The sequence below is a fragment of the Triplophysa rosa genome, linkage group LG9, assembly GCF_024868665.1.
Source record: "Triplophysa rosa linkage group LG9, Trosa_1v2, whole genome shotgun sequence".
NCBI lineage: Eukaryota > Metazoa > Chordata > Actinopteri > Cypriniformes > Nemacheilidae > Triplophysa > Triplophysa rosa.
This window is the reverse complement of record NC_079898.1, coordinates 27,190,168-27,217,563: the sequence shown is the minus strand read 5'-3', so window position 1 is coordinate 27,217,563 and position 27,396 is coordinate 27,190,168. Positions and strand designations below refer to the sequence as shown.

General features: G+C 40.5%; 1 protein-coding gene across 3 annotated transcripts in view; it reads right to left on the bottom strand.

Annotated features, from left to right (window-relative positions):
- Positions 1 to 820: 820 nt before the first annotated feature.
- LOC130558912 (adhesion G protein-coupled receptor A1) overlaps positions 821 to 27,396 on the bottom strand; it is a 64,258-nt gene continuing 37,682 nt past the window's right edge. Inside the window, exons 6-10 of one of the 3 annotated variants that reach the window (XM_057341638.1) lie at positions 14,923 to 15,050; positions 11,802 to 11,925; positions 9,842 to 9,993; positions 5,852 to 5,947; positions 821 to 5,586 (exon numbers count right to left, since the gene is read on the bottom strand). In XM_057341638.1, the coding sequence (XP_057197621.1) occupies positions 4,305 to 5,586; positions 5,852 to 5,947; positions 9,842 to 9,993; positions 11,802 to 11,925; positions 14,923 to 15,050 (1,782 nt within the window). In that variant the 3' untranslated portion in view covers positions 821 to 4,304. The remainder of the gene's footprint in view (positions 5,587 to 5,851; positions 5,948 to 9,841; positions 9,994 to 11,801; positions 11,926 to 14,922; positions 15,051 to 27,396) is intronic. The other 2 variants (XM_057341636.1, XM_057341637.1) reach the window with 2 other exon arrangements.

Genomic DNA, 27,396 nt, shown 5'->3' with positions numbered 1-27,396 from the left:
CCAAAAACCCGGCAAAATTGATGTATCGGCTTGATCATCTTAGTTTTCCGGATCAGATTCGGGCTCGAATTGATATAAGGAAGTACCGCACCTGTCAGCACAACTGAAGAGGAACCTGATGTTCCAAATATGGTCAGAGGCGTCACATTTCCCTCACACGCTTGCAGTATTCCACCAATCACTATGCACTGGTGAACTGGCCAATCACAGCACACCTCGCTTTTCAGAGCCATGAGCTTTGTAAAGAATCTGCGCGTTTCAGAGAGGCGGAGCAAAGAGGTGATACAAACATGCACGGTGTGTGGAAAATACAGCGTTTATCAACCTTAAATCCTGTAGACACATTACATTACATCTAAAACAAACCATAATATTCCTTTTAGCCGTGCTATATGACCCCTTTAAAGTCAGGATTAAGACTGAAGACAATTTTTAATGACTTTCTAGGCCTGTAAATACGTTTGACAGATAATATCATGTATGATAAATGAACAATTGGGTTTAAAACAACAAATATTATGAATATCTTTTACACATTCTCTCAGTCTTTAATTCAGTGCGTGTGAATGTGTCTGTCTATCCACGTGAAGGTTTTTGTTTCGCATGAATCCTTCCTTTTAATGTTCAACACTCTGATGAATATTGAATATATGTCTGTCAAACACAGCGAGAGTTGAGAACTTTCTTCAATACTTTGCTCTTTTTCTGTTTATATTGAGATGTATATATAGACTCTTTATGCTTTTATTTTATTTTTATTTAATCTGTATTTGTGCAGAATGTTTATATTTTATTTTCCTGTGCTTTGGCAATGTAACATTTGTTTTATCATGCCAATAAAGCTTCTTTGAATCTTGATTTGAGTCTGACGCACAAGATACAGACATAAAACCAATAGAAATCACACTGTGAGCCGATAGCAACATTATCATGATCTCCCGCAGAGACTCACGCACGCACACAAACGGCTGCTGAACTCTCTGCTGGAAAAATACATTTATTTATGGTGATGTATAGAGAGAGGTGCATGTTGTCATCACACACATCACCCACAGACTGTGTGCACAGTGTACTGAATAAACACCCACCCACTCAACTCACTGATGTGTATTACAGTGTCTTAAAGGGACAGTCACACATTTAAAAAATAAGAATTCATCATTAACACGAGTTGAATTAGACACCTGCGTGGAATTCTGATTTATAAGCATATATATATATATTACAGAATCGTCCCATTAAAAATAAACTCCGTCTTGAATCCTAACAGACTTTAGAATAGAACTGGATGGAGTTATAAACTCTATACTCACCCACATCACATTCTACAGTTACAGAGCATCTCCTCTTCTCTGACATAAAGATTGAATCGGCTTGATGATTCTCGTAAAAGTGTGTCATGAAGAGAAAATAAAGAACTGGGATATATTTATCCAGAAGTGAGTTATAATTGTTTCATCCTCCAGCAATGACAACAAACCTCACAGTGTAAATCCAGAGATACAAACAAATGCATTAAAACAAACATAAAACACTTCAACTCAGATACTGAGCATTAAACTGGCTTCATAAAAACCTCCCATCTTCAATATCTCTTCGTTTAAATATCTTCACACGTTATTATTCATCTTAATCTGTGGCGCATGAGAACACATCCGTGAGCAAACAGCTGATGGGCGTCACCGTTAACATGATCCAAAAGCACAACGTCTCATCAGAACGAGACCCTCAAGAGAAATGATGACAATCAAGTCTCATTTCTGTCCAGCTCCGCTTTGACTTTCTGCTTTTCACCAGAGGAAACGTTTCCATCTGAGTTTACTGAAAATGTCAAATTGAGAAACACTCTTCAAAACAAAGACGCTGAAACGATTTCTTCCCAGTGATGGCACAGAAGAACAAGGAACCATTTCTCTTCCAATTTTAGGTCTGTTAAAACTTTAAAACTTACAAGAAACCTGTTGTGTCACAAAAAGTCACGCAACCATAAAGTCCGACAAATACACCTTTCAGGATCCTTTTTAAGAGTGAAAGCTACAGATGAATCTCACAAAAACATGTACTGGTCGCATTTGCCCCGTAATCAAAGAACTTGTTTTATTATGGTCTGTTTTCTAAGGACCATAAAGATTCTTTGCATTGTGACATATTAGTGATCAGTATTTAATAAATACTCAAATTTAATGCGATACGGTTTTATACTTTTTAATGACCTCAAAGTAAAACAAATGACACTATTACACTGTAAATACTTCAACTTCAAGACACAATGCAACCAAATATATTTTCATATTTTCTTTCATTGTGGGGTGAAATGTGAGACAGACATTTTGTGAAATTCATTACTGTGATGTTATTTTGGATGGATGAAACGTTAAGTCTTGTGGTCAAAGTCCGTTGTTTTATTGAGCGAGGACGAGTTTTTCTGGATCAGCATGTGATGTCAAACAGATCTGTCTCTCTACAACAGTGAATCACAATCACATTATTCTCATTTTGTCCTGCTAGTATCAGTGAACACAATGATGAGGATGATTGTCCATACGGTAGAAACAACACACATCTGTAACAGAACAACTAGAGACACACTGCCGCTCTGTTCTGACAATCTAGTGAGCTGCCTCGCTGTCTCCCGCCTCAACACACAAAACATCATTAAAGAAACGGCCCAAGGAAAACTCAACAGAAGCATTTAAATCACACGCTGTGGTATAAGTGAACGTGCACTTTCATTACTATGATAATAACTTTAGGGAGATCGTGCTCAGACCATTTCAAAAATTTAAATCTATGCTGAAAGCTCATTTATTATCTGGCGCTTTTAATTAGCTTTAACTTTTTTAAAGTCCCCTCTCTTTATTGTTTGTGTCCTTTGGTCTGATTTCTATTTGTTTGGTTTTGATTCTATTCCTGTTCTCATTTTATGTCATTTGCTTGTACAGCACTTTGGGCAACCCCGGTTATATAAACTGTGCTTTAAAAACAAACAAACAAACAATGTGCAATATTGAATAGAAATAAATATTTCAATAATTTGGATTTTAATGTTTTAAAGGGGTCATACATCACGAACACGTGCTTTTCTGTGTCTTTGGTGTGTTATAAGTCGCTCATGCATGTATTAGACGTGTATAATTGCAGAAATGAAAGTGTGGGAACAAAAGAGTCATTCTATGTAAAAGCGAATGCTCACCCAGACCTGCCTGAAACACCTCGTGTAGCCACACCCCCACAAATCTACATCAGTTGGTGGTCTGATTTGACTGAGACCGCCCAAATGTAGACGCAAGTAAGGTGGGCGTACCTGTCAGCACAACTGAAGAGGAACCTGATGTTCCAAATATGGTCAGAGGCGTCACATTTCCCTCACACGCTTGCAGTGTTCCACCAATCACTACACACTGGTGAACTGGCCAATCACAGCACACCTCGCTTTTCAGAGCCATGAGCTTTGTAAAGAATCTGCGTGTTTCAGAGAGGCGGAGCAAAGAGGAGATACAAACATGCACGGTGTGTGGAAAATACAGCGTTTATCAACCTTAAATCCTGTTTACACATTACATTACATCTAAAACAAACCATAATATTCCTTTTAGCCGTGTCATATGACCCCTTTATAATAAAAATGGAGAAAAGTTAAATGGTGTCATAATGAGTTACTCCATGAGTCATTTTCCTCGTCTTATTCGGGAAACAATGAAGAAATGTTGGCAGCTTGCTAGATTTCAGAGCAGAGTTTTGCTTGTTTTCATCACACGCAGGTCAGACAGAAGCAAGACTTTTTCGTGTGCGTTACTAAGTTTTGGCTAGTTGGTTTCACAGTATATATGAAGTTCATGTTCAGCCACGGATGATTAAGATTGCTGGTGATTTTTTCTGAATGTTTCCTTTCACTATGTAAAAATGATTTGGACATTTGTGGGACCGTGAAATACGCCTATAAAAATAAATATATGGCAAAATCCTTTGAAATACTTATTTTCAGCACATAAACATGAGTGCATACACTCATCCTTCACACACACACACACACACACACGCTGTGACAATGTTTTTTAACTGCAATGACACGTGTACAAACACACCAGCCGTGTGCACACCACTGAAATGAATCTCCAGAATGATGATTCTGATCTCATGTCAGCTGACACGTCACCATCTGTAGCCCAGTGTGCACGTGGCCAGCGAGCGCGTGCTCACACTGTCTTAAGATCGTGTACATCGAAGAGCTCATGAACTGTTGTGACGGTGCTAAAAATCGCTTGAAAAGTTCCATTTTGAATTCCTAGAGTCATTGCAGTAAACTACACGGTAGTTTCATTTCTCCAGGGTCCGGTGCGTATATTCCCGGTGGTGTCAGCGGGGTAGAGAAGTCCCTCGTGCGCTCCTCCCTTCAGAATGCCGTTCTGGTTGGGCAGATTCTGAGGGAAGGATTGTCTGCGAGGATGCAGTTCTATGCGTGCCGTCGCTGCATCATCCTCCGCCATCTTCCCGCAGCTGCAGAGGAAGGCGCCGGTCTCGCCGGTCTCGGCCTGGCAAAGGGCCGGACCCAGAAGCTCGTCTTTGGCGCAGCAGATGTGGTGATGGCACAGCGCGGCGTGGCAAATGGGAGCCTCGCGGTGGCAAACGCGGTGCCCTTCATGCACCAGGTGGCAGGGCTCGTGCGGGCTGTTGGTGCGGGAGCTGCGAGCGCTGCCTCCGTCAGTGCTGGCAGGGATACGGAAGGACAACTCCCTGCCCTGGTGTCTGGCTTTAGTCCTGGGCGGCTTCAGACAGCGATGGAGGTGCAGGGCATGCCGGTATCCCTCCGGGTCGGCGTGAAGCAGCACGTGTGCCGTGGCCTCGTCCTCCAGCAGCTGTTGTGTGTGCAGGGTGGCACAGCACGGAGAGACCGGCGTCAGGCAGGTTACGTGATTCTGTCCGCTCTGTTTACAGAGTCCGGCGGCACCGCGGCACCGCGAGCGGCTCAGAATGGATTTCCCCGGACACGCCGAATCCGCACAACAGTGACTGTGGGCTTCACCATTAACGTTGACTTTGGGACGTCCGTGGGCGTGTCCATGACCCTGGCAAGCCTTGGGTTGTCTCCCGGGGCAACAGGCACACCAGCAGTGCCACACGTCGTCGCGTTTGGCGCAGTGGTGGATGAGAACGAATAAGCCAAGCGTGACTGAAAACGCCCCGTACAGACAGCTGAAGATCATATCCAGAAAGTGACCCTGCGATACGGCCAGAGCGCCGAACGTCCACGTGGCCGTGAACAGAAAGAGCGTGAAGGCGGCGCTCCGCAGCTGGGTTTTGAAGGAGTGCTCATTGGCTAACAGCGAGGGGTTAATGAGTCCAGGACAGCCTCCGTGACAGCGCCCGCCATCATCTCCTGGGGTGTCCGGCTCCCCCTGGTGGTGACAGTGTGGAATGTCGGCCAATCGCTGCTGTTCCTCAGTAACGGCCTTCAGCTCGTACTTTCTCTCGGGGTGTTTGCGTAGCTGGATGAAGGTGCAGAGGAAATAAACGCAGATCACCAGGACGATGAAGGCGACGGGGCCGTAGAACGCACCCAGACTGGGCTCCCACGCCATCCAACAACTGCAACCAACAAACACACAACTTTTTCAAAAACATTTAAAAACAAAAATCACTTTAAAATCTTTTTTAAATGTAACAATGTTGGGATGCTTTTCATTTCTTTTGATGCTTTGAAAACTTCACAAAAGCAGTATTTTGTTGACACCAAAAGATCTCTTAGAATAAAAGAATAAATGTCCTGTTAAAGTGTATTTTAAATAAGCTCTCATCACGCAACTGATGTGGTGATATTCAGTATGTGTAAACAGATGATGATGTTTCTTACAATGGTGTCTGCTCTCCGCTGCCGTAGTTCTCAATGTTGATGGCCGCTGTGATTCCACAGATGATGACGGGAACTCCTCCACTCACGAAATACAACCTGTTCACACACACACACACAGATTCACACTTTCTGTACACAAACATCACATTTCATCTGCGTTCCGAACCGTTTTGAGATAACAAGCTTCAATGTTTTTGCATTTCTTTTGACTTATAGGTAAACCTATTAACAATTTTTTGAGAACAAAATCCAAAAATGCAAAAACAGTTTAGAAATGTCAGATAGAACCTTATACATCCAAGGTGACACATGATATAGTAAACTGTTAGAAATAACATGAATGTGACAATAAAAGTGGAGAATTTTGAATTCACCGAGCGTGAGTGACCTCGAGTACTGAGCTGATGTTTCTAAACCAATATGTCCTGAAGAGAGAGACACATGACCTGTTTTTCTTCTTTCCATTAAATCCATGATTATAGTTATATCTATTTTATTTGACTTCTTTTACCCTTCACACCTAGGGTTATCATGATTATGAGATTTGGCTGACAATTCATCGTCTATTAAATAACTGTGAATATGTCGATTAATTGTCTGTTTTAAGGCTTTGACAATTTAAATATGAATAACAATTAATTTATTCAATGAAGAAAATATGTACTTTAGAAATGTGAATATTTTGTAAATAACTCATATTATTTACTATAGAGTGACCTTAACAGAGAAGACACCGTTGAGCATTAAAACTAGATATGAGGGTCTTGTTGTGTAGATGCAGCAAGTCTGGAAACAAAACAAATCAACACAAAACATACACAGCTAACACAACTCAAATGATGGAGAAATGTCATTTGAATGTCACAGCAAGTGCAGATCAAGGACGGTGGATGTAAAATGCAGCAGATACTGCAGCTCATCCTTGTTTTCTAAGGATTCACAATAATTGCGGTTATCTGAAATAATTGCAGTGATGTCAAATAATTGCGATGAGACGATTATTTAAAAATTGTGACAACTATTCACAACTAGCACCTTGTTTTAATACCTCCTTATGGTCTGTTGTTTTTGTGACTTATATTTTCTTCTCATTACTTGTTTTAAAATACTGATAAAATAGAAAGAGGGAGACGCACGCACGCACACACACACACACACACACACACGCACACACACGCACACACACGTCTGGTTTATTATCTCCGTGGGGACAGTCCATAGGCGTAATGTTTTTATACTGTACAAACTGTATATTCTATCCCCTATCCCTAACCCTATCCCTAAACCTAAAGATCATAGAACACTTTTTGCATTTTTAGATTTTTTTAAAAATATTGTTCTGTACAATTTATTAGCTTTTGTGCCCATGAGGACCTCAATTTTGGTCCCCACGGTGACACGAGTCCCCATGTGTTGGTGTGTATTCAGGTTTAGGTCCCCACCGGGATATACAAACATGAACACACACACACACGCGCGCGCGCACACGCACGCACACAGAGAAACAGATTTACACATTAGCGTGTGTCAGGGTGTTTAACCAGCGTCCCAGCGCGCGTCTCTGCAGGTTTGAGGCGGATTAAAGCGACCCCCCTCTGCTCACAGTCTAAACACATTACATAATTCATGAAATCATCCCAACATCTTCAGCAATCTGCTGTCATTCAGCGTGAGTTTTACATAAAGATTAACATTCAGTTGAAATGAACATTATTCATCACACGCTGAACGACATTATTACATCAAACACAAGTCATGTGTGTGTTCAGCATCACGTCTGTCATCTATTGATCCGCCTCTATTTCACAGTCACATTACATTTCCAATAATGGAATACAATGATGACGCCACAAAACACAGTATCCCACAATAACTGAATATCTACTCAAACACGTTACTTGACTAACATCCTCTCTGCATCCTGAGTGTGTTTTCTATTTTCTGTTTCAATTTTACCATTGTGTATTTGTGAATTTGTCCTTTATGAGTAGTTTGATTTACTTTCTGCATTAGTTCAATCCTGGTATTGCTAAGGAGAAAGATGAATAAGCTTCAAAGGTATTTCTTTCTGAAATGTACTTCTTTTCTCCACACAGGATCATTTGAATGACAGTGATGTGTTGATTAAAAACGAAAAGAATCAGGTAAAGCTGAGAGGTTTGTTGTTTGAAGATGGACTGTCGAATCAGTCAAATATCTGTGTTTCTGAGCACTTGATACTGCTGAGAGAAATACTGTCTGCGTTCAGCGTTCATCTGACCTATTTTCAACACAATAAACCCAAACATTCCACTCAGAAGTATTAAAAATCATGAAGATGCCGCAGTCATCAGAGAAGATAGCTGATACACGGCACACATCTCGCTTTGAAAGAAATATTTCACCCAAAACTAATCTATTTGTCATCAGTTCCTCACGCTGACGTTGACTTTCATTGACAGGATAAAGGGCTCGGCATAGTCCAGGCGAATTGCGCTTTCGTTCTGCGTTCGGGGGTAAAACGAAGCTCGAAAACGTTGAGAGACGGTATAGTGTTTTCGAACAATCCAACACCCCTTTGTTTCTGGAGGCGGGGTTTACATGACGTATGCAAATAAAATGACGCGTTATTTCCCACAGACCAGGCGGCGCTACATAACACACCCACCTATTACGTAATGGCCATGGACCAATGGTGGCTCGAGGGTGTTTAGGAGAGTTCTGTTTGGTTTGCTGCGGCGAACTAGTGAAACGAATTGTCGTTTGGACCAGATTTTGTTCGAAATCAGGTCACAGACAGTCGTTTTTCCATTTCAAATGTAGTATGCCGAGCCCTTAAACCGTTGTTCCACAGAAGAAAGAAAGTTTTAAAGGTGAATATGAGATATGAGATGAGATTTATTACAAAGCGTTCACGTGTCTAATATGAATAAGGGTGAAATTTATCATGTGCGCGTTCAGATACAAGTCTGATATACAGTACGATCTTTATACCATAGTGTGTTTGAATACTGGATTCTGATTGGCTGGAAGGTGCGCATTAAAACCCTTTAACACACAGGTAGCTCCAGTAACTTTGATTACATTTGAAATTTAACTGACAAAAGCACTGTTATTTTCACCTGTTTGATCTAAAATAAATCAATAAAAGATTTAACTTGGCAAATGTGACCCTGGTCAACAAAACCAGTCTTATGGGTCAATTTTTCGAAATTGAGATTTTTACATAATCTGAAAGCTGAATAAATAAACGTTCTATAGATATATGAGTTGTTAGAATAGGACAATATCTGGCTGAGATACAACCGTTTAAAACTCTGGAATCTGAGAGCGCAAAAAATCAAAATATTGAGAAAATTGCCTTTGAAGTTGTTAATCAGGGGCACTGCGGCAGACCATCCACTCACAAAAATAAAGTTTGTATATATTTAAGGTACGACATTTACAAAAGATCTTCATGGAACATGATCTTTACTTAATATCCTTATGATTTTTGGCATAAAAGAAAAATCGATAATTTTGACCCACACAATGTATTTTTGTCTTTTACCCCAAATGTTCCCGTGCTACTTAAGACTGGTTTTGTGATCCAGGGTCACAAATGACCATGGTATAAGCGGGATATAATCCACAGCTAGCCATGCGTTAAAGGATTTTAATCCTCTGCTTCGCATCAGGTGGTTCTTGGTCTCCACGTCGTGCATTAAAACCCTTTAACGCACGGCTAGCTGTGGATTATCCCTTACTTATTCTACAGTGGTGTTTAATTCACAGGTGAAGTTTCATGTGCCTGTGTGTGTGTGTGTGTGTGTGTGTGTGTGTGTGTGTGTGTGCTGTGCGTGCGTGCGTGCGTGCGTGTGTGTGTGTGTGTGCGTGCGTGTGCATGCATGGGTGTATGTGTGTGTGTGCGTGTGTGTGCATGCACGGGTGTATGTGTGTGTGCATGCACGTGTGTATGTGTGTGCGCGCGGGTGCGCGTGTGTGTGTGTGTGTGTGTGTGTGTGTGTCTACCTCAGCATGGGTGATCTTGCCGGCTGAGAGGGAGGAACGTCTCCGTCCTGAGGCTGCTGCACTTTTTTTGTCACCTGCTGGTAAATGTTGCATGCTGTCGCACCCAACCAGAGCATACTGGACAGAGAAGAGTAATGCAGCACCACACCCACCTGAAACACACACACAGATCAACACAACCAGCTAATGATGTACCAGACACCAGCTAACACACACACATTCTGAACACGAGAACATGGAATCATGATGTTATAAATCATGATATTTCATCACCTTGCAATTATAAGGTTCTATCTTACAAATATCTAAATAAAAAAGACACATACAAATTTTTCACAAAAAATGTCACCAAAATATCTGAAGACAGAAACATGTCCATTATTCACTGAGAGATTTTAAAACAGACACAAGAGGAAGAAAAGTACTTCCGTTTATCATCCAGACGGGCACAGTTCATGATAAACCCACACACGCACATGACACCGCAACATTACTGCGCCTCTGCGCCGTGTGTTTCTGTGGCCGCTCTACATTCCTTAGCTGAAGAATGATTCTTTTTAAAGATGATTTTTGTTGCTGAGGTATATGGAATAACAGCTTTACAAAGGCAATAAACCTGTGTGCTGTAGTATTGTCATTGTGTTGAATGTCTGTACTAGAAGCTTCCAACACCAAAGAAAATTCCTTGTGTGTGCAAGCACACTTGGCAATAAAGCTCTTCTGATTCTGATTCTGATTCTGATTCACAGTGAATTTACTAACACCACACACCTCCCTTTCTCTAAATTCACTGTAAAACACAGACCCTTACACGAGATTCCTGTGTTAAAACATCACTTTCATCATTCACTTATGTATCATAATAACTTGATTTTCACTCTATTCTAATTCAATCACGATGAGATAATGTTTGTGAGAGAGAGAGAGATCTATATCATCAGGATTCAGTGAATGAGAACAGATTCCATTACACAGATTATACTGGTTCCTGTCATCCATCACTTGAGCTAGATCAATCAAATCCAGCGCATCTACGGAGTCAGAAACCCTTTCAGATGAAAGAAATATTACTGTGACTTTGAGATGCAGATGCAGAGACAGAGAGAGAAAGTGTAAAAGTACACTTTTATCCAAACATTCTCTCAACATCTTCATAAGGAACAACACGGGATGATTATGAAACGTTAAAGTCTAGAAAAGTCTCAGTAAAATAATCTTATAGAATGCTTAGAATAGTCACAAGTGTGAATGTGAGCGAGAGAGAGAGCGGCACAACATGTGCTCTAGTTGTATGCAAATGCTTTGACAATACAAATGAAGTGAAGTGACCTATTAGTCAGATATGGTGACCCATACCCGAAATGTGACCTCTGCATGTAACCCATCCAGAGAGTAGTGAACACACATACAGCAAGTGGTGACCACACGTACACCCGGAGCAGTGGGCAGCTATTTAAATGCACACGGCAATAAAACACACTTTTTGATGAAAAACTTAGGGGCTCTACAATGTTCAGTCTATATCTGCTGGAAGGAGAGAAGTCAAAAACAGTGGTTCTCGACAGCTGACTTTCAAGGGGGCCTTAGATGACTAATATTTTAAAATTAGACAAAATAAGCATTGAAATACATTGACAAAAACTAGAAAACAAGATTTTTCATTTTTCTGATGAGTAAACGTTTTTCCAGTTAATGTCAAGCTGTAAAATATTTTATTGGGTAGAAATGTTGAGTTTTTGTGAGTGAGGGGGGCCTTTGAAAACTGTTGACTGCAGTGGGGGGCCTTAGTGTCAAAAAGGTTGAGAACCCCTGGTCTAAAAGAATCTTGTTGGGTGTCATAGCATATCATAAACAAAGGCACACACACACACACACACACACACACACACACTACACATGAAGAACTGATTTGAGGGGCTTTGTGTTGAAAGACAGAATGTGAGTGGGTGAGAGAACTCACGGCCTGGCAGATGATGGGATACTTGATTCTGTTGATGCCTCCAGCAAACACAGAGAATGTCAGAGCCGCGTGGAAGCAGAAATTCAGGAGTATGTGCCATCCTTTCTGACTGATCCGGATTGTGCTGGAAAACACACACATGACATATGGTCAACACGTGTAAAGCCGGTGAATCTCTAAATGTGCCGCTGAGATGAAACACACAGTCACATGACAGACCGGATCATTTTAATAAAGTGATGCAGAATGAAAGTACTGCTATTACATCATGAGAGCTTTAGAGGCGTTCACATGAGTTAACCCCGTGACCTGAGAGAACACATTACATCCAACCCAACATGACGTCACTCAAACAGAAACAAACAATCACTTCTCAAACTCTAAAGTAGAGTCCACACAAGCAGCAGACTGATACTGTACGATCTACTGTAAGACTAATGATATGTGTTACATCATCTTCTCTTCCAGAGGTAAATATCACATCCCCCTCACACACACACACACATGTTGGGTTTCCATGTTTTATGGGGACATTCCATAGACGCAATGGTTTTTATACTGTACAAACTGTATCTCATATTCTGCAGTCCGTGACGGAAAGCGTGGACTGTGGCAGGAAAGAACCCAATTGCAGGCAGGAATGATGGGGTTAACACAAAACTTTAATAACAAATGAAACACCCATGAAGGGGAAAAAACTAAACAGAGGCAAATACAATAAAACAAAAACTTCCCACGAGGGGGCAAGACAAAACAAGGTCCAAATAATAAGAATAATATAAACAACGAATACAAACGCTAGACGGGTAACACGAGCACAGGAACAAGAGCCCGGACATGGTACACGAACACGTACATACCCAACGCAATCCACGAGCAACAAGACAATGACACATGAGGGCATTTATAGGAAAGACCAACGAGGGATAATGACACAGGGCAGGTGGGAAACATTAGACACGGCAGGGAAGCAATACAAGAAACGAGAGGGGCGGGGCCAATGACAAGACACGAGAAAGCACATGAGATGTCAAAACATAAACAACTCACGGCTTTCTCACATATAACCTAAGGGCTCCGTCCCGATCCTGCCACATGACTAGAAATACAGAACCAAGAATGCAGGACCGTGACACACACACACACACACACACGCACGCGCACACACACGCGCACACACATACGCACACTTACCTCACACACTTCACTTATAAACACATGCACGCACGCACACACACATGCGCACACACACACGCGCGCACACACACACACACATACGCACACTTACCTCACACACTTCACTTATAAACACACGCACGGCACACACACACACACACACGCACGCGCGCACACACACACATACGCACACTTACCTCACACACTTCACTTATAAACACACGCACGCAGCAACACACACCACACCACACACGCTGGCACACACGCGCGAAACACACACACACAACCACACACACACACACACACACACCACAACAGGTGAGGTAGACATCTCAGCTTTCACCTGCCATCCTTCACCCACGTCCACACAGTAGTTGCGGCATGTGTGTGTGTGTGTGTGTGTGTGTGTGTGTGTGTGTGTGTGTGTGTGTGTGTGTGTGCGCGCGCGTGTGTACTGGAGAGAGTGTGTCACAGGCTACAGGACTTCAGATTGTAAATTATTTTCTGACAGGCTTTAAACAGAACCATTTATACTTCCATTGACTCTCTTGACAATTGTTGGCAAGATCAGAAATAGAACGGGTTTGATGGAAACACTGTCAGACTGCTTCACTCAGACATCTGGAGAATATAACGGCCTTCATTAACATATGAATTCATGTTCACATCTAGGGGTGGGCGGAATGACCAAAAATCTATTTCACGGAATGAAGTTTTATTTGACGGTAACAATGGTAACAATCTACTACTTTAATTCTATATCTTAGAAAAATTAGGTTTTAGATTGATTTCCTTTATTTATATATTACAGTTCATTTAAATGCTCACCATATAGTTAAAATGTAGGAAAGTTATGAAAATGTAATAAAGATATCAAATTAAGTTCTGATAATGAGATTTATCATTAATTTATATTTATCTTCTAGCTATATCATATGTATACAGTAGGAAGATAGACAACAAGTATGACAATGAAGTTTGAATATATGCACAAACAATGAGAGCACAGTATACGACTGGTGTTATAAACTGGTGTTCGTGGGGTCTGTACTGTAGTGTGTTGCGACTCTCTGTCTTTAGGTTTGTTTATTCTCGCGCTTGTCTTCGCACAGCGAGTGTCTGTCTGGTGACTCCTCACCATAGCTCCGCACGCGTCTCCCAGTGGCAGCGCTCACGTGGCGAGCATCATCGCGCGTAACAACGCAAGTTTCGCCTAAAGTTAAACTTTATTAAAACTATTAACAGCTATACAAAGCAAATACCTGAGAATGAGCTTTATTCCATGCACGCGCAGATCACTGCACCACTGCACGAGCACTGCGGGTGAGAGAGAACGCGCCGGACTGGAGCGGATCACGAAACTACAGACTGAAAGAAGGTCAAAAGAATGTTTGATACGTTCATTTGTTACGGGTGAATTAATTCACATGTTTTTTCATCATAACGCCCAATTTGCAGAGCGCCGAGTTAACCACGCCTACTTATTTACATTCCGCGGAATAGAAAAATCTCTTACGGTTGACAATTCATTCCGCGGTAACGGAATTTCCGTCATTCCGCCCAGCCCTATTCACATCTCTACAGCACTCCCCTCATCGCTGCTTACATTTATACAGTTGACTTTCATTTCAAGACTATACTGCACACGCGGTACATTTCTACCACATATTCATAACCACAACTCATTCTTTAATTGTGGGGTTTATCCTAAAACATGTATGGCTATTTCCTAGTGTTTTGACCAAAGCAACTGTGATGTCATCAGAACAATTATTTGCAAGGCAAAACAGAAACAGCATGTGGATCTCATCTCACTACTGACAGCAAAACACTGAACACTCACAACAACAGACAACGTGGGAGTAAAACTGACAGACAGAGTGTGACAGACTGTTACTGTTAAACTTCACTTCTCAGTCACTGTGTGTGTGTGTGTGTGTGTTACCTGTGGTGCACTATGTAGGTGATGATGGAGGCGAACAGACAGAGGAGCATGACGGCCGTGCAGGCGTACACCACCGGGTGCAGGTAATCTCCAGGGTACGGAGGGAAGGACAACACCTTCTTCAGATCCTAAAGGAGACAAACACAGATGATGCTGAGTAACCATGACAACACTCTGACTCACGACCCGTTTATAAGCAGTGGGCATTTTTCACAAACCAGTGTGCCGTGTCTTGTAAAAAGGCCTCGTCTCATGTTCTCTGGAGCGACTGTTAGCATGAACACAGCAAGAGCAGCACAGTATGTGGTTTTAAACACATCGTTCTGAGCTCAACCCACAGAGTAATACACAGTTTAAACACACCCTCTTTCACTTTAAAATAGGTTTCCTTTTTGAAAAATGTCACATTGCAAAATTACAAATAAAGTCAATCTGAAAAAGAGAAGATCGTAACATTCGACAGACAAGAGCTGATTCATAATTATCATTCAAATCTGTGGACATCATTGATCAAACAGCAGATGAGATTTCCCCGCTGTACACAAACACTTCAGATCATTGACAGAAGCTCGTGATCATGTCACACAGGCCTGAACTAAACCACGCACACACACAGCACGCTGACCTCGTGTCCATCACATCTATTCATCATGCAAACTAAATATCTCCCACTGATCTCACGTGTTAAAGTACAGAGAACAACACAATCCTGTCCTACCATTCTACTGTCACAGTCTGACTGTACCTCCACAAACCGCTTAAAACACTGAACACAGACCTATTGACTGAACTAAACACTACAGAGAGAGAGAGAAATGTTGGAGTATTAAGACTTGTAAATATTCAACTTCATAAACAGGGCGAGGGATTACGTCTCTCTCACACACACACACAAATCCTCTGGTGTGTTGTATGAACATTTGCTGGGTTGATCCTCTTATGAAACTGTTTGAAAAGCAGAAAAAAGCATCTGAGACGAGGCCAACACAACCACACAACTAAACTAGACATCACACAACACAACACAACTGAACATCAGCACTTGGTCCACACACATTAACATTCTGTACACACATGCACTTTTACAACACACGCTCCTTCAAACGCTGTTAGACAAATGATGTCATGAAGATGAACTGAGCTGTGAGCTGATCTTCAACTTCTGCTGTGTTTAACACCACAGGCTTTACTTTCCACAAATATACATAAAAAACAAACAATCCATCGAAAGAGAAATCACAGATGAGCTCTCTTTAATATCGCAGTTCTTTCTCCTACACATCAGGCAGATTAAATGGAAACTTCTCCTTAAAGTCTCAGAAATCTGAGAAATGTGTCTGTGTTCAGAAGAGATGTCAACAATGTGTCAGACTGAGCTCACAGACCAGCATCTACAAGATGCTTTCATGTGCATTACAGAACACTGAATTCTGAGATGAACTCAGATTGAATTGGATATAAACTGATGGGATCACATTATGACCCATGATCTGGATGAAGAGCACACAGCACTACACTAGTCGTCTGATATTCTGGAGTAACACATGATATGTGAAGATTAGGATGAACATTTGTCCCAGCTGACACATAAAGTGTGTATTTCATCATTATTCTCAGTCATAAAGCAGCAGCACCCCACCGCCGAGAGTTCATCACATCCGCTGTAGTGTCTCTCCAGCACATCAACACGGAGGACACGCTCCTCCACATCTCACAAAGACAGACAACACATTATTTATCAGGGTGATATGTGCTGTACTGACAGAATATTGTTTTACACTTCATTTATTGTTATGTGGCTTTACTGTATTGAGAACATAATAAGAACTGTTGAAAGAGAAGGATTTGTGAAAAAAAGCATTAAATGAATTCATTGTCACAAGGAAAAAAAAAACAAGAAATCCCAACAGCAGGATTGATATTCTTTAGGCCAAAACTGCGTTCTCTTTAGATTTCGCTGTGAACTGGGACGCGCCACATCTTTTTTTGAAGAGAGTCATAGTCTAGACCAGCTCAAGCTGTGTTTTGGAACATGGTAGCTGGTTAAGACCACCCAAATCCAGCTTATGCTGGTAGCTGCATTTTTTTCAATGTTAAATTAAATTCATTTTTTTCAGAAGCTAAATATTGATGAATAATTAACAATTGTTTAATAACAACAGCTTCCAGTTACAATACATGTCATAGGCCAGTTCTGCTTTAAAAATGTAAAACAAACAGACATTCAGGAGAATTCAGTTTATTTATATATCATAAAAACACTTTGTGTGTGCAACCTTAATATGAGATAAATTATTTAATTGGCAGTAATAACCTAACTGAAATACAGATACTTAACAGTTTTCAGCAGCTTACATATATGCAAATTCATTTTTTGTTGATATCTTGAATTTGTCCTGTTAAATATCGCCCAAGTTTTCCCGCTCTGGCTTTCAGCTCTGCTTCCTCCAAATCTTTGCCTTCCAGCCACTTTTGAAAGCAACCTAGGAGAAAGGACATACAACAGATCAATCAATTGCACAGCTAAAAACATTTAACAGGTTACATAAAATAATAAAAGTTGTCGCATAGAAACATCTACTCATAACCAATTATTTTGTTTGCTGTATTAGCGGTCACAGAACTAACTTCACAGAAGGCATTGACGAATAATCCAAAACAGAGTTTTTATTAACAATTACAAAAACAAGAGTATATACACAATACAACATAAACAGACAACAGAGGGAGCAATGTAGAGAGGAAGTAGAGATTGATGAAGACGTGCAGCTGTTGGTGATTGAAGACTGGAGATAGGTGAGGAGAGTGGAGTGGAGGATGATGCGAAATGGAGTGCATGTGTAATAGAGGGAGAGAAACATATGAAACAGGGACCAGACAGGACTGTGAAAGAAGCATCTTATAAACCTATAACTATCAAGGTAAATGGTTACTGTATTTGGTCAATACTGATCCTATAATGACACTGACATTTATGGTTTTAGTGGTTTATTTTATTCGTTTTTCCTGAAATTACTTATGACATGGAAGATTTTCAGTTCCCAGCATGCTCTGCAATGTAGTGGTAAAGTTCAGTTGGTATTTTAATGAGTTTTTTGTTAATTGTGGATTTAAGAGGTTACCATTGTTATGAATTTATAACAAGTTATGCATTTGTTTAGAAGGGAAACTTATGACAAGTTTCTCTTGACAATAAGAGACATGAAGTTACAGTTTAATTTAACTTAAGCCAAATAAATTGTGTTGACCCAATAAAGTAATTTATTTTAATTGATTAATTTTTTGCTTTGTGTCAATGTCAAAATTTTGGCTCATATTAAAGTAAAGGTCTAAACCAAATCCTTAATATAATTTGAGAAAAACTGTAGCATGGCTGTAACAAATTAGAGTAATTTAGAGTAACGTTTGTCCAAAGTATCATTTATTTTCAGTGCAGTTCACATTTCACTTACCTTTAATTGCTCTATATTTGTGAGGTGTCAGAGGGGGCCTAGGATCTGGTTTTGTGGTGGGGCAACTTTTTCCTTCCAGGCTACGGTTGGCCAGTGTGCTTGTTCTCCAAATGCACACTGCCAGTTCTTTTACAAACAAGCTGTCCTTTAAATTAGCCTGAATCTTCTTCCATTTTTCACTGTGTATTGCAACACCTTCACCAATATCAACCTGTATGGAAGAACATTCAACAGTAGTCAAGAAATGTGAAAGAATTGTAGTCTTTCATTCTTGATGTATAAGCAATAACTCAAAGAAAGTAATATCTTCCGTCCTGATCCTAGGGACACACTGTCCTGCAGAGTTTACTTACAACATTAATCAAACACACATGAACCAGCTCATGTGCTTCAGGATTACTTGAAAAGAATTGCAGGCCACATGTTGGAAATAACATTTGCAGGGCAATGGGTCCCCTGTAGTAGGGTTAAAGAGCTAGTCAACAGTTTTACAAATTTCAGTCAATTCAGTGTAATATTTTTGTTGCTGTTATGTACAGAAGTGCAAAGAAGTAGACCACACTTTTATATGGTGTAGTGTTTTCCAATTAATTAACTATAGTATTGTTAGCCAAAATAATGTTCTGGTGTTTTTGTACATTATTTCCAAAAATGCCCAACAGAAATACTATTGAATTCAATAAATACGTACCTCTTGGTTTTCCAAAATTTGTTCAGCGATTTGATAGGTAACAACAGCAGAACTGTTCTCTGTGGGAAAGGGTGTAAAGTTAGGGAGTTGGAGTTTTAAGAGTGGGGCCAGATTAAACATATGGGCAATACTAATAATACTAATTGTGACAGATTAAATAAAAATGTTCTGCAAAGATCATATCATTAGGATCTTACCAACTGCTGTTTGAGGGTTTTTTATTTTTTCTGAAGGGGGGCTGCTCTCTGCATAGAATCAAACAAATGCACTGATATTCCATACTTACAAAACAATTCTGCAATTCTATTATTTAATGCATAAAATCTTACCAGATGTCACTGGAAGGGCCTGGATGGAGGCTGAAGGTGGGTTGTTTCCTGGAAAATCAAGTCAAACATTTTTTTTTATAACTCTCAGACGCTGGTAAATTCAGTAACCTGAGTGTATGTACACATATACATATATATATATATATAGTTATATAGTAAGTGTATAATAATAATAATAATAATAATAATAATAATAAAGGTAGGAGCCTGATTCTAATGGAGCCAATCAGTTTTAATGTTACATACAGCATTTTCTTTAGCCTCCTTCCTTTCTGAAGTTTTGTTTTCCGGTGGAATTTTATCAAGCAGCTTTGGCACTCGAATTCTTTTGCCAGTTGCCAGAAATTGTTCAATTTCTTTTTTTTCCAGAAACTAGCGATGATTGTAAGCGCTTTTTATATGTTTCTTTTCAGTCTAAAACGTTTTTTTACTCCGGTATTTCTTGATTCATAACCTTTAAAATGACTTGTATACATCTTACAGTTTAAATATTAAAGTAATCATGAAGCAAATGTTTTTAAACTGACAGAACATTTTAGCAACATCAAGTTAGCCTGATTTAGCAGCTGCGCATTTTCATGTTTCACAAACGTCCTCAGAATTGTTTGCTAACTTGTTCTGCTACATATGAGATTATTAATTTCATACTTTACCTTACATGAATAAAATTTGTCCTGTTGCGGACCGTACTTTTCGGAGAATCCAGTGTGGGTCGATGAGAAATCCGTCGTACTTTTTGGACCAAAATGTTTAATGTCTTTAACATTAACAGAGTCTTTAAGACCCTCGTCTAAATAATACACATACGCGAACATTTTGTACATAAACACCGTGTAAATAGATATTAAGAACGACATGTATGCGCTCTATCTCTGTATGCGCCAGTATGTAAAGCCAGCCACTGAAAACCGTTACAAAGTTGCGTGCGCGTGACATTTTGTTACGCGTCTCCAGCTGCTGTTGTCCCAGCAACCGGTAGTGCAGCAGGCGCACACTGAATTGTTTATCTCCAAAAAATTAATGTAAGTGATAAATCTATAAACCACTAATATTTTATAGAAATTCCATTAATTTTCCTTTAAAATAGCTTAACTTTTTTGCATATAAAACAAGTATCACGGTTCTCGGGTGAGAGACAAGGATACATGGACCGAGGACTCAAATGCAGACAGCGGGTAATGGGTTAACAAGACAGACTTTAATAATAACTACAAATACAAAACAAAGACCCACGTGGGGGAACATAACGCATAGCAACACGGACAGGGACTAACTAGACTCGAAATAATAACGACACTTGACAAAACCACCATAAACTAAACTAACTACAGAACGAAAACTCACCACGACGACAAACACGACTCAACAGAACAATGATCCAGCACAGGCCAGAAAACACAGGGACCTTCTAAAGGGGACAAATCAAGAGGGAGCAGGTGCAGGGCATGAACTAATTAACAAACAATAACGAGGAGACGAAAGGGCGGGAACAGAGACGCCACACCGGAGAGTGGAAGACCAACAGGGACAAAACGTCACTCTCCACATAAAACAAGAGGTTCTGTCATGGTTCTGCCACTAGGTCAAGAAAAGCAAGACAAGGTGGGGCAGAACCATGACAACAATTTTATCAAAGTTGCTTTAACACTTGTATATTAAAAAACAGTTAATTTTATTTTATTCATATAGCACTTTTCACAATTTTCATTGTTGCAAAGCAGCTTTACATACGATCACAAAATAATGGTAATATATGAATAAATAAAATACAGCATAATTAATATACTTCAGCAATCCTTAAGCAAAATTATATGCTAATTTGACAGTTCAAAAATGGGAAAAAGCACTCCCCCCAAAGTTTTCATGTCTGTGATAAAAGGATAATTAAAGATTTTTAGATTGTGGATCTTAAAAAATGTAGCTTGTTTCCAACTATCAAAACAACTTCATATGACTCCCCAGCCCAGCTAGGTCCCCACCAGCTCGGCCAAGCTGGTCAACCAGCTACAACCAGCTTTGACCAGCTCATAACCAGTGTAACGGAGGCCAGCTAGTGAAGAGCTGTGCAGTGTGTAAACCTCACTCCCCGACCAACAGACACGCTCTAGCGACAGACGCTAGAGACTGCGGTCTTTAGCCTCCTCGTCAGAGCGCCCGTCTCCCATCCGGACCGACGTCGGTTCGAGGCCCGCGCAGAGCGGGGCGAGTAGGACCGGTCACACCAGCTTGAACCAGTTACCAGCTTGAGCTGGTATTAGCTGGATTTTCCAGCAGGCCCATATTTAATACAACTATGGCGAGCATTTAGTTGTAGCTGGAGGGTAAACAGTAAACACTATAACATCTTTCTCGCAATGTTAGTGTCTAGCAATGTCAGTGTACATGCTCATTTCACATTCACTTTAATTGTGAATTTGTGTATTTTTATTACTTAATAAATATTTTTAATTGAACATTTTGTTCTTTAATGTCATCCACTGGTGTTTTGTGGCTCTTTTATAAAAGTATCGCTTTAGGCACCGGTACCGTTTTAAAAGTATCGATGAGGCACCGGTATCGGAAAAAACCCAAACGATACCCAACCCTATCTGTGATGATGTCATACACTCACACATTAACAGCTCTCGTGCCGTCCTCCGGTCATTTACATGCATGACGCTCACGAGGGGGTCGGGTCGGCTAATCTCAGCATCAGATTAGATAATAACACACGACGTTTAAAGAACTCAGCTCCTAAGGAGACAGTTCCTTTTTCAAAAATCATATAAAGTGTGTTTAATTGTCACAATGTATAAAAACATCCCGTGGAACACAGATTCTTCCTACGGTAAATCTTTTAGAGGTAAATGTGACCTGGAGGTGTTTTGTGAGACTAAACACTCAACATTTCATCTCAGGACCAGCTCTCAGTGATCTTCCCTCTTCCTCTCAGATACCCAGAAGCCACAGTATCAATAAAACTGATTTATTATAATAACCAGAGATGAAAGAATCTCCCTCTGACTCTGAGCAGAGAAGCAGAAACGGCTTCATAGGTGCTGCTGATGTCTCTGCTTATCTCATCCAAAACAAAATTACACAGAAGCCATTTTCCCTCCGTCTTTATCTTCCACAGGAGAACACACACACACATCAGTTTTACTGCTCCCACTACAAATCACTCCAATACTGAAAACCTAAAACCAACACACACAAGCTCACACTTCGCATCATTCAAATAAAAGACATCATGTTTTTTTTTCATTTGATTCTTCAAGTGTTTATTTCATGTGATTAGATTAAACTGAAAGTATCGTTTGAATAAATGACTCTCTTCTTGAACATGCATCATTATACTGATGCGGTGAGTAATGCTCATCATCATGAGACACCTGTAAACTGATGTGTGTCACCTGACCTCCTGTGATCCAATCACCTGATAGCATCTTAACACCAGCTGAAGACAGCAGGGTCAAAGGTCACCACAGGTCAAAGGTCAAACGTAGTATTGACTCAGAATGTTTATTTGCTTCATTTGCTTCACACACCCACCCACGGACACAAACGGGCTCGCACGAGCACACACACACAAGGGTACGCACGAGCACACACATACGCACGCACACACACGCGCATGCACAAACGCACGTGCACGCACGCACGCACACACACACGCATACGCAGGCACGCACTCACACACACACAGGCTCGCACGGGCACACACACACACACACATAAGGGCACGCACGGGCACACAAATACGCACGCACACACACGCGCATGCACACACACACACACATGCACGCACACACACACGCATACGCAGGCACGCACTCACACGCACGGGCACACACACACAAGGGCACACACATCAGGCACGCACACACGCGCATGCACAAACACACACATGCACGCACACACACACGCATACGCAGGCACGCACTCACACACACACAGGCTCGCACGGGCACACACACACGCGCATGCACAAACGCACATGCACACACACACAAGGGGACGCACGGGCACACACATACGCACACAGGCACACACATACGCACGCACGCACACACACACACACACACACGCGCGACAGTACAGCATCTTTAAATAGCATCAGGTAAAGTTTGTCAGAAGTAATAGACTAGATTTGAACTGTTATCAACTTCTATCTGCACATGTTAAAGCAACTCTTCACACGTATGGTACGTCATTCCAAAGCCGTCTTTCACTGAAACACAAAAGCAGATATGCGGATGACAGAGAGAAAGGTTTGTGTTATTGTGAGGTCTTCATGAGCACATCATCTCTCATTCTGAATGACAACAGACGTTACTCACTTCCAGAATGCCGTGTCAGGAGAAAGATGCGCTGATGCAGTCTGTGTGCTGACTACAGCCATGACCACGGAGAACAGATGAAGATTCACCTCAATGAGTCACAATCTACATTAAACATCAGTGATGAAACATGAGGAATATCTATCTAGAGCAGTGGTTCCCAAACTTTTTGAAAGCAAGGCACCCCTTTGTAGTGTTTTTTTTCCCACGGCACCCCCACCCTGATTAAACTAAATGTACATGCGTACATACATATATAAAACTAAATCCAGATGAGCAAACAACAAATGAAGTATAAACAGCCGCATGAATTTATTACAAATACATTACAACGGACACTATATGAGGTGAAACAAATCATTTAAATCAACCATCTGTCATTTACAACTCGATGACACGTGTAAACAAATCTTATAGACTGATATGAACCATTTGCTGTATGTGGAAATCGTTGGAACAAAACACATTAGAATAAAGATTGATACTTAATTCTTTAAATAATAATAAACAACTCACATTACATTTTTCTTTAGGTTCTTATTTGCTTTGTTCAAACTTGACCTTACGACCTAAAAAGGAAACTAAAATACCTGTGCATGGAACTGTGTTACGGGTATTTTAATGGGATACATGTGCCTGCTTTTGGGAGCACGCAGCCTCTTGATACGGGGGTAGATGTGGATCGTGCTCCACTGACAGTCGCTGCCTTTTTTTGTTTCGTTTTGTACAGTGTACACTGCGATTTTGTGACAACAAATGCCATTGGCCCTGCTCCTTTCTGGAACTCCCGTTGTGATTGGCTGATGCTGCCGCCCTCAAGTCGATGACAGAACAGGAGAGATGGCAGGAAATGGGGAAAATAGGATCTAAGGAATTCACATTAAGTAATGTTTTATATGTTGGACCAAATGCAGGAAAATGAATGTGTGCAGTAAGGAGATTTATTAGAAACACTGGGTTAATATAACAAAAAATCAATTTATACGAAAGCCCTTCAGCTCTGCGTTCAGCCATAGCAAATGTGCATTACCAGTGGTCACCTTTTTGTAGATAAGTCAGTGTAACCGGTCCTACTCACCCGGGCCTCGAACCGACGTCGGTCCGGATGGGAGACGGGCGCTCTGACGAGGAGGCTAAAGACCACTAGCGTCTGTCGCTAGAGCGTCTCTGTTGGTCGGGGAGTGAGGTATACACACTGCACAGCTCTTCACTAGCTGGCCTCCGTTACATCAGCAAAATAGATTAGTAAAATGTGTTATGATATAGAGATAACTTTTTTGTTTGTTAGGCAGTGCATACAAAGGCTTTGCCGAATGCAAGCAGCCTTCGAGCTCGTATGTTTGAACATCACTAGCTTACTGCGCAAAACACTGTTGTCTGTTGTAGCCTATTTGAAGAAACGACTGACATTCTTGCAGTGCTCTAACTCTATGAGTAATTGAATAGTGATGTATTAGGCCCATGACATGTAAAATAAAAAGAGTATAATAATCTAAAAGCTATATGCAATTACGTTAAGATTATAAACGCTGGTATTAGAACTAGAATTAGATATTTTATACATGAAAGGCAGGAGTAGTGGTTAGTCCATAAAACAGAGATTATATAGCGTCATCTGATTTAGATAAGCAAAGTTTGAAATTACATTTATCAAAATGATTTAAACAAAAAGTACAAATCAACTCGCTTCACAGAGTCATCTGTCTGTCTCAGAGTCTGAGCAAACGGATGAGTTCCTTTCTCTACAGCCGGAATATGGAAGCCGACTTTCACATGCTGAAATAGCTTGGTATTCTTTAACAAGAATACGTGAAATAATATAAAGTCTATATCCATATGATAGGACCGTCTGCTGTATTAACGAGTTTCTCTATCGCTTGGCATGAGATAAAAAGCGATTGGTCTGTATTATTTGTTTACCCACATAGCTTAATGTGTTCAAAAACACAGAATGTAGCCTGTTCTTGTTTTTAACATAGTCTAATGAGCCTTTTTAATGGCGTCATAATTTAAAAAGCTATGTCTTTCTCACTAAACCCTAACAAATAATGAAATATTGTTTTTATGACATTTTTTACTTAAACTTTTAATAAATATTAAAAAATATTAAATATTAATAATATTAAATAAATTTAATACATTGAAGTTTTATGGTTTATTAGACATGCTTTTCGCTTAACAAAAAATCATTTACCTCTTAAAAAGAATACAGAACATGCCAAACATTTAAAGGCAGAATACACACAAATTAAAAGTGAAGAAAATGGAATTTGATCAATAAAACGAACATCATACTAGGGCCAATAACCTCTGCTCTAATTGCTTCGGCTGCTGAAGAATGGGCCGTTGGTGAAAGCACTAGCATTAGCTAATGCTAAAGATTACATAAACACTGGAGATATTTGTACAGATTGTGACGTAAAATGTAAGTAAAACATGTCGAATCTTTAGCATTAGCTAATGCTAGCGCTTTCACCAACGGCCCATCTTCAGCAGCTGACATGCTGTGGGTCCTTCTGCACTCTTGAAGTGATGACAAGACTGTAGTATCAGGGTTGATGTTAAAAATCCTTAGGTCTATGTTAAATTGTAATACAACGTTATATCATAACACATTTTACTAATCTATTTTACTGACTTATCTACAAAAAGGTGACCACTGGTAATGCACATTTGCTATGGCTGAACGCAGAGCTGAAGGGCTTTCATATAAATTGATTTTTGTTACATTAACCCAGTGTTTCTAATAAATCTCCTTACTGCACACATTCATTTTCCTGCATTTGGTCCAACATATAAAACATTACTTAATGTGAATTCCTTAGATCCTATTTTCCCCATTTCCTGCCATCTCTCCTGTTCTGTCATCGACTTGAGGGCGGCAGCATCAGCCAATCACAACGGGAGTTCCAGAAAGGAGCAGGGCCAATGGCATTTGTTGTCACAAAATCGCAGTGTCCCGCCCCCTTAGTGCCAAAGTCAAAATGACTCGCGACCGTGAAGAATCCCAGCTCATGCGCGTGTAGTCAATACTGTGCGTGCGCGAGCGACTGCTTTGACTCGGGGTTTTGTTATTTCCCCTCGTAAGTCTTGATTTACGTGCACAATCATATATGAAATATGTTTTTCTTTGCGTATTTTCAGTTTCGTTTGGACATGCTCATATGTTGGTGTTTTGATATATTTTTAAATATATGATGTAAAAAATTGTTTTTATTTGTTACTGGAAAAAAGCTGAGATTCGGCGGCACCCCTAGCCAGTTGTCACGGCACCCACTTTGGGAACCACTGTTCTAGAGATCCTTCATCAACAAACCCTAAAACAGAAATAAAGCTGATTTGATTTCATATCCGATATCTGAGGAGATCTCAGTCAGTGTGACATTATTCTTTAAGAGATCTGATGATTTTCAGCTGACAGACAATAAGAAAGGCCAAGAAATCACACAGACTTCAAATCGAACAAACATCGTACTGTAACAAACCACTTAGGAACACGAATGAGCAAATTCTGTTAATTCAACTTCTCAACACGACCTTTTAAAATGACAATAAAGAGAGAAATATGCATGTTTCAGCTGATCTGTTGAGTTCATCTAAACGAGTATTTCGACTGTGAACACACACACACACGCACGCACGCACACACGCGCACACACACACACACACACACACACACACAC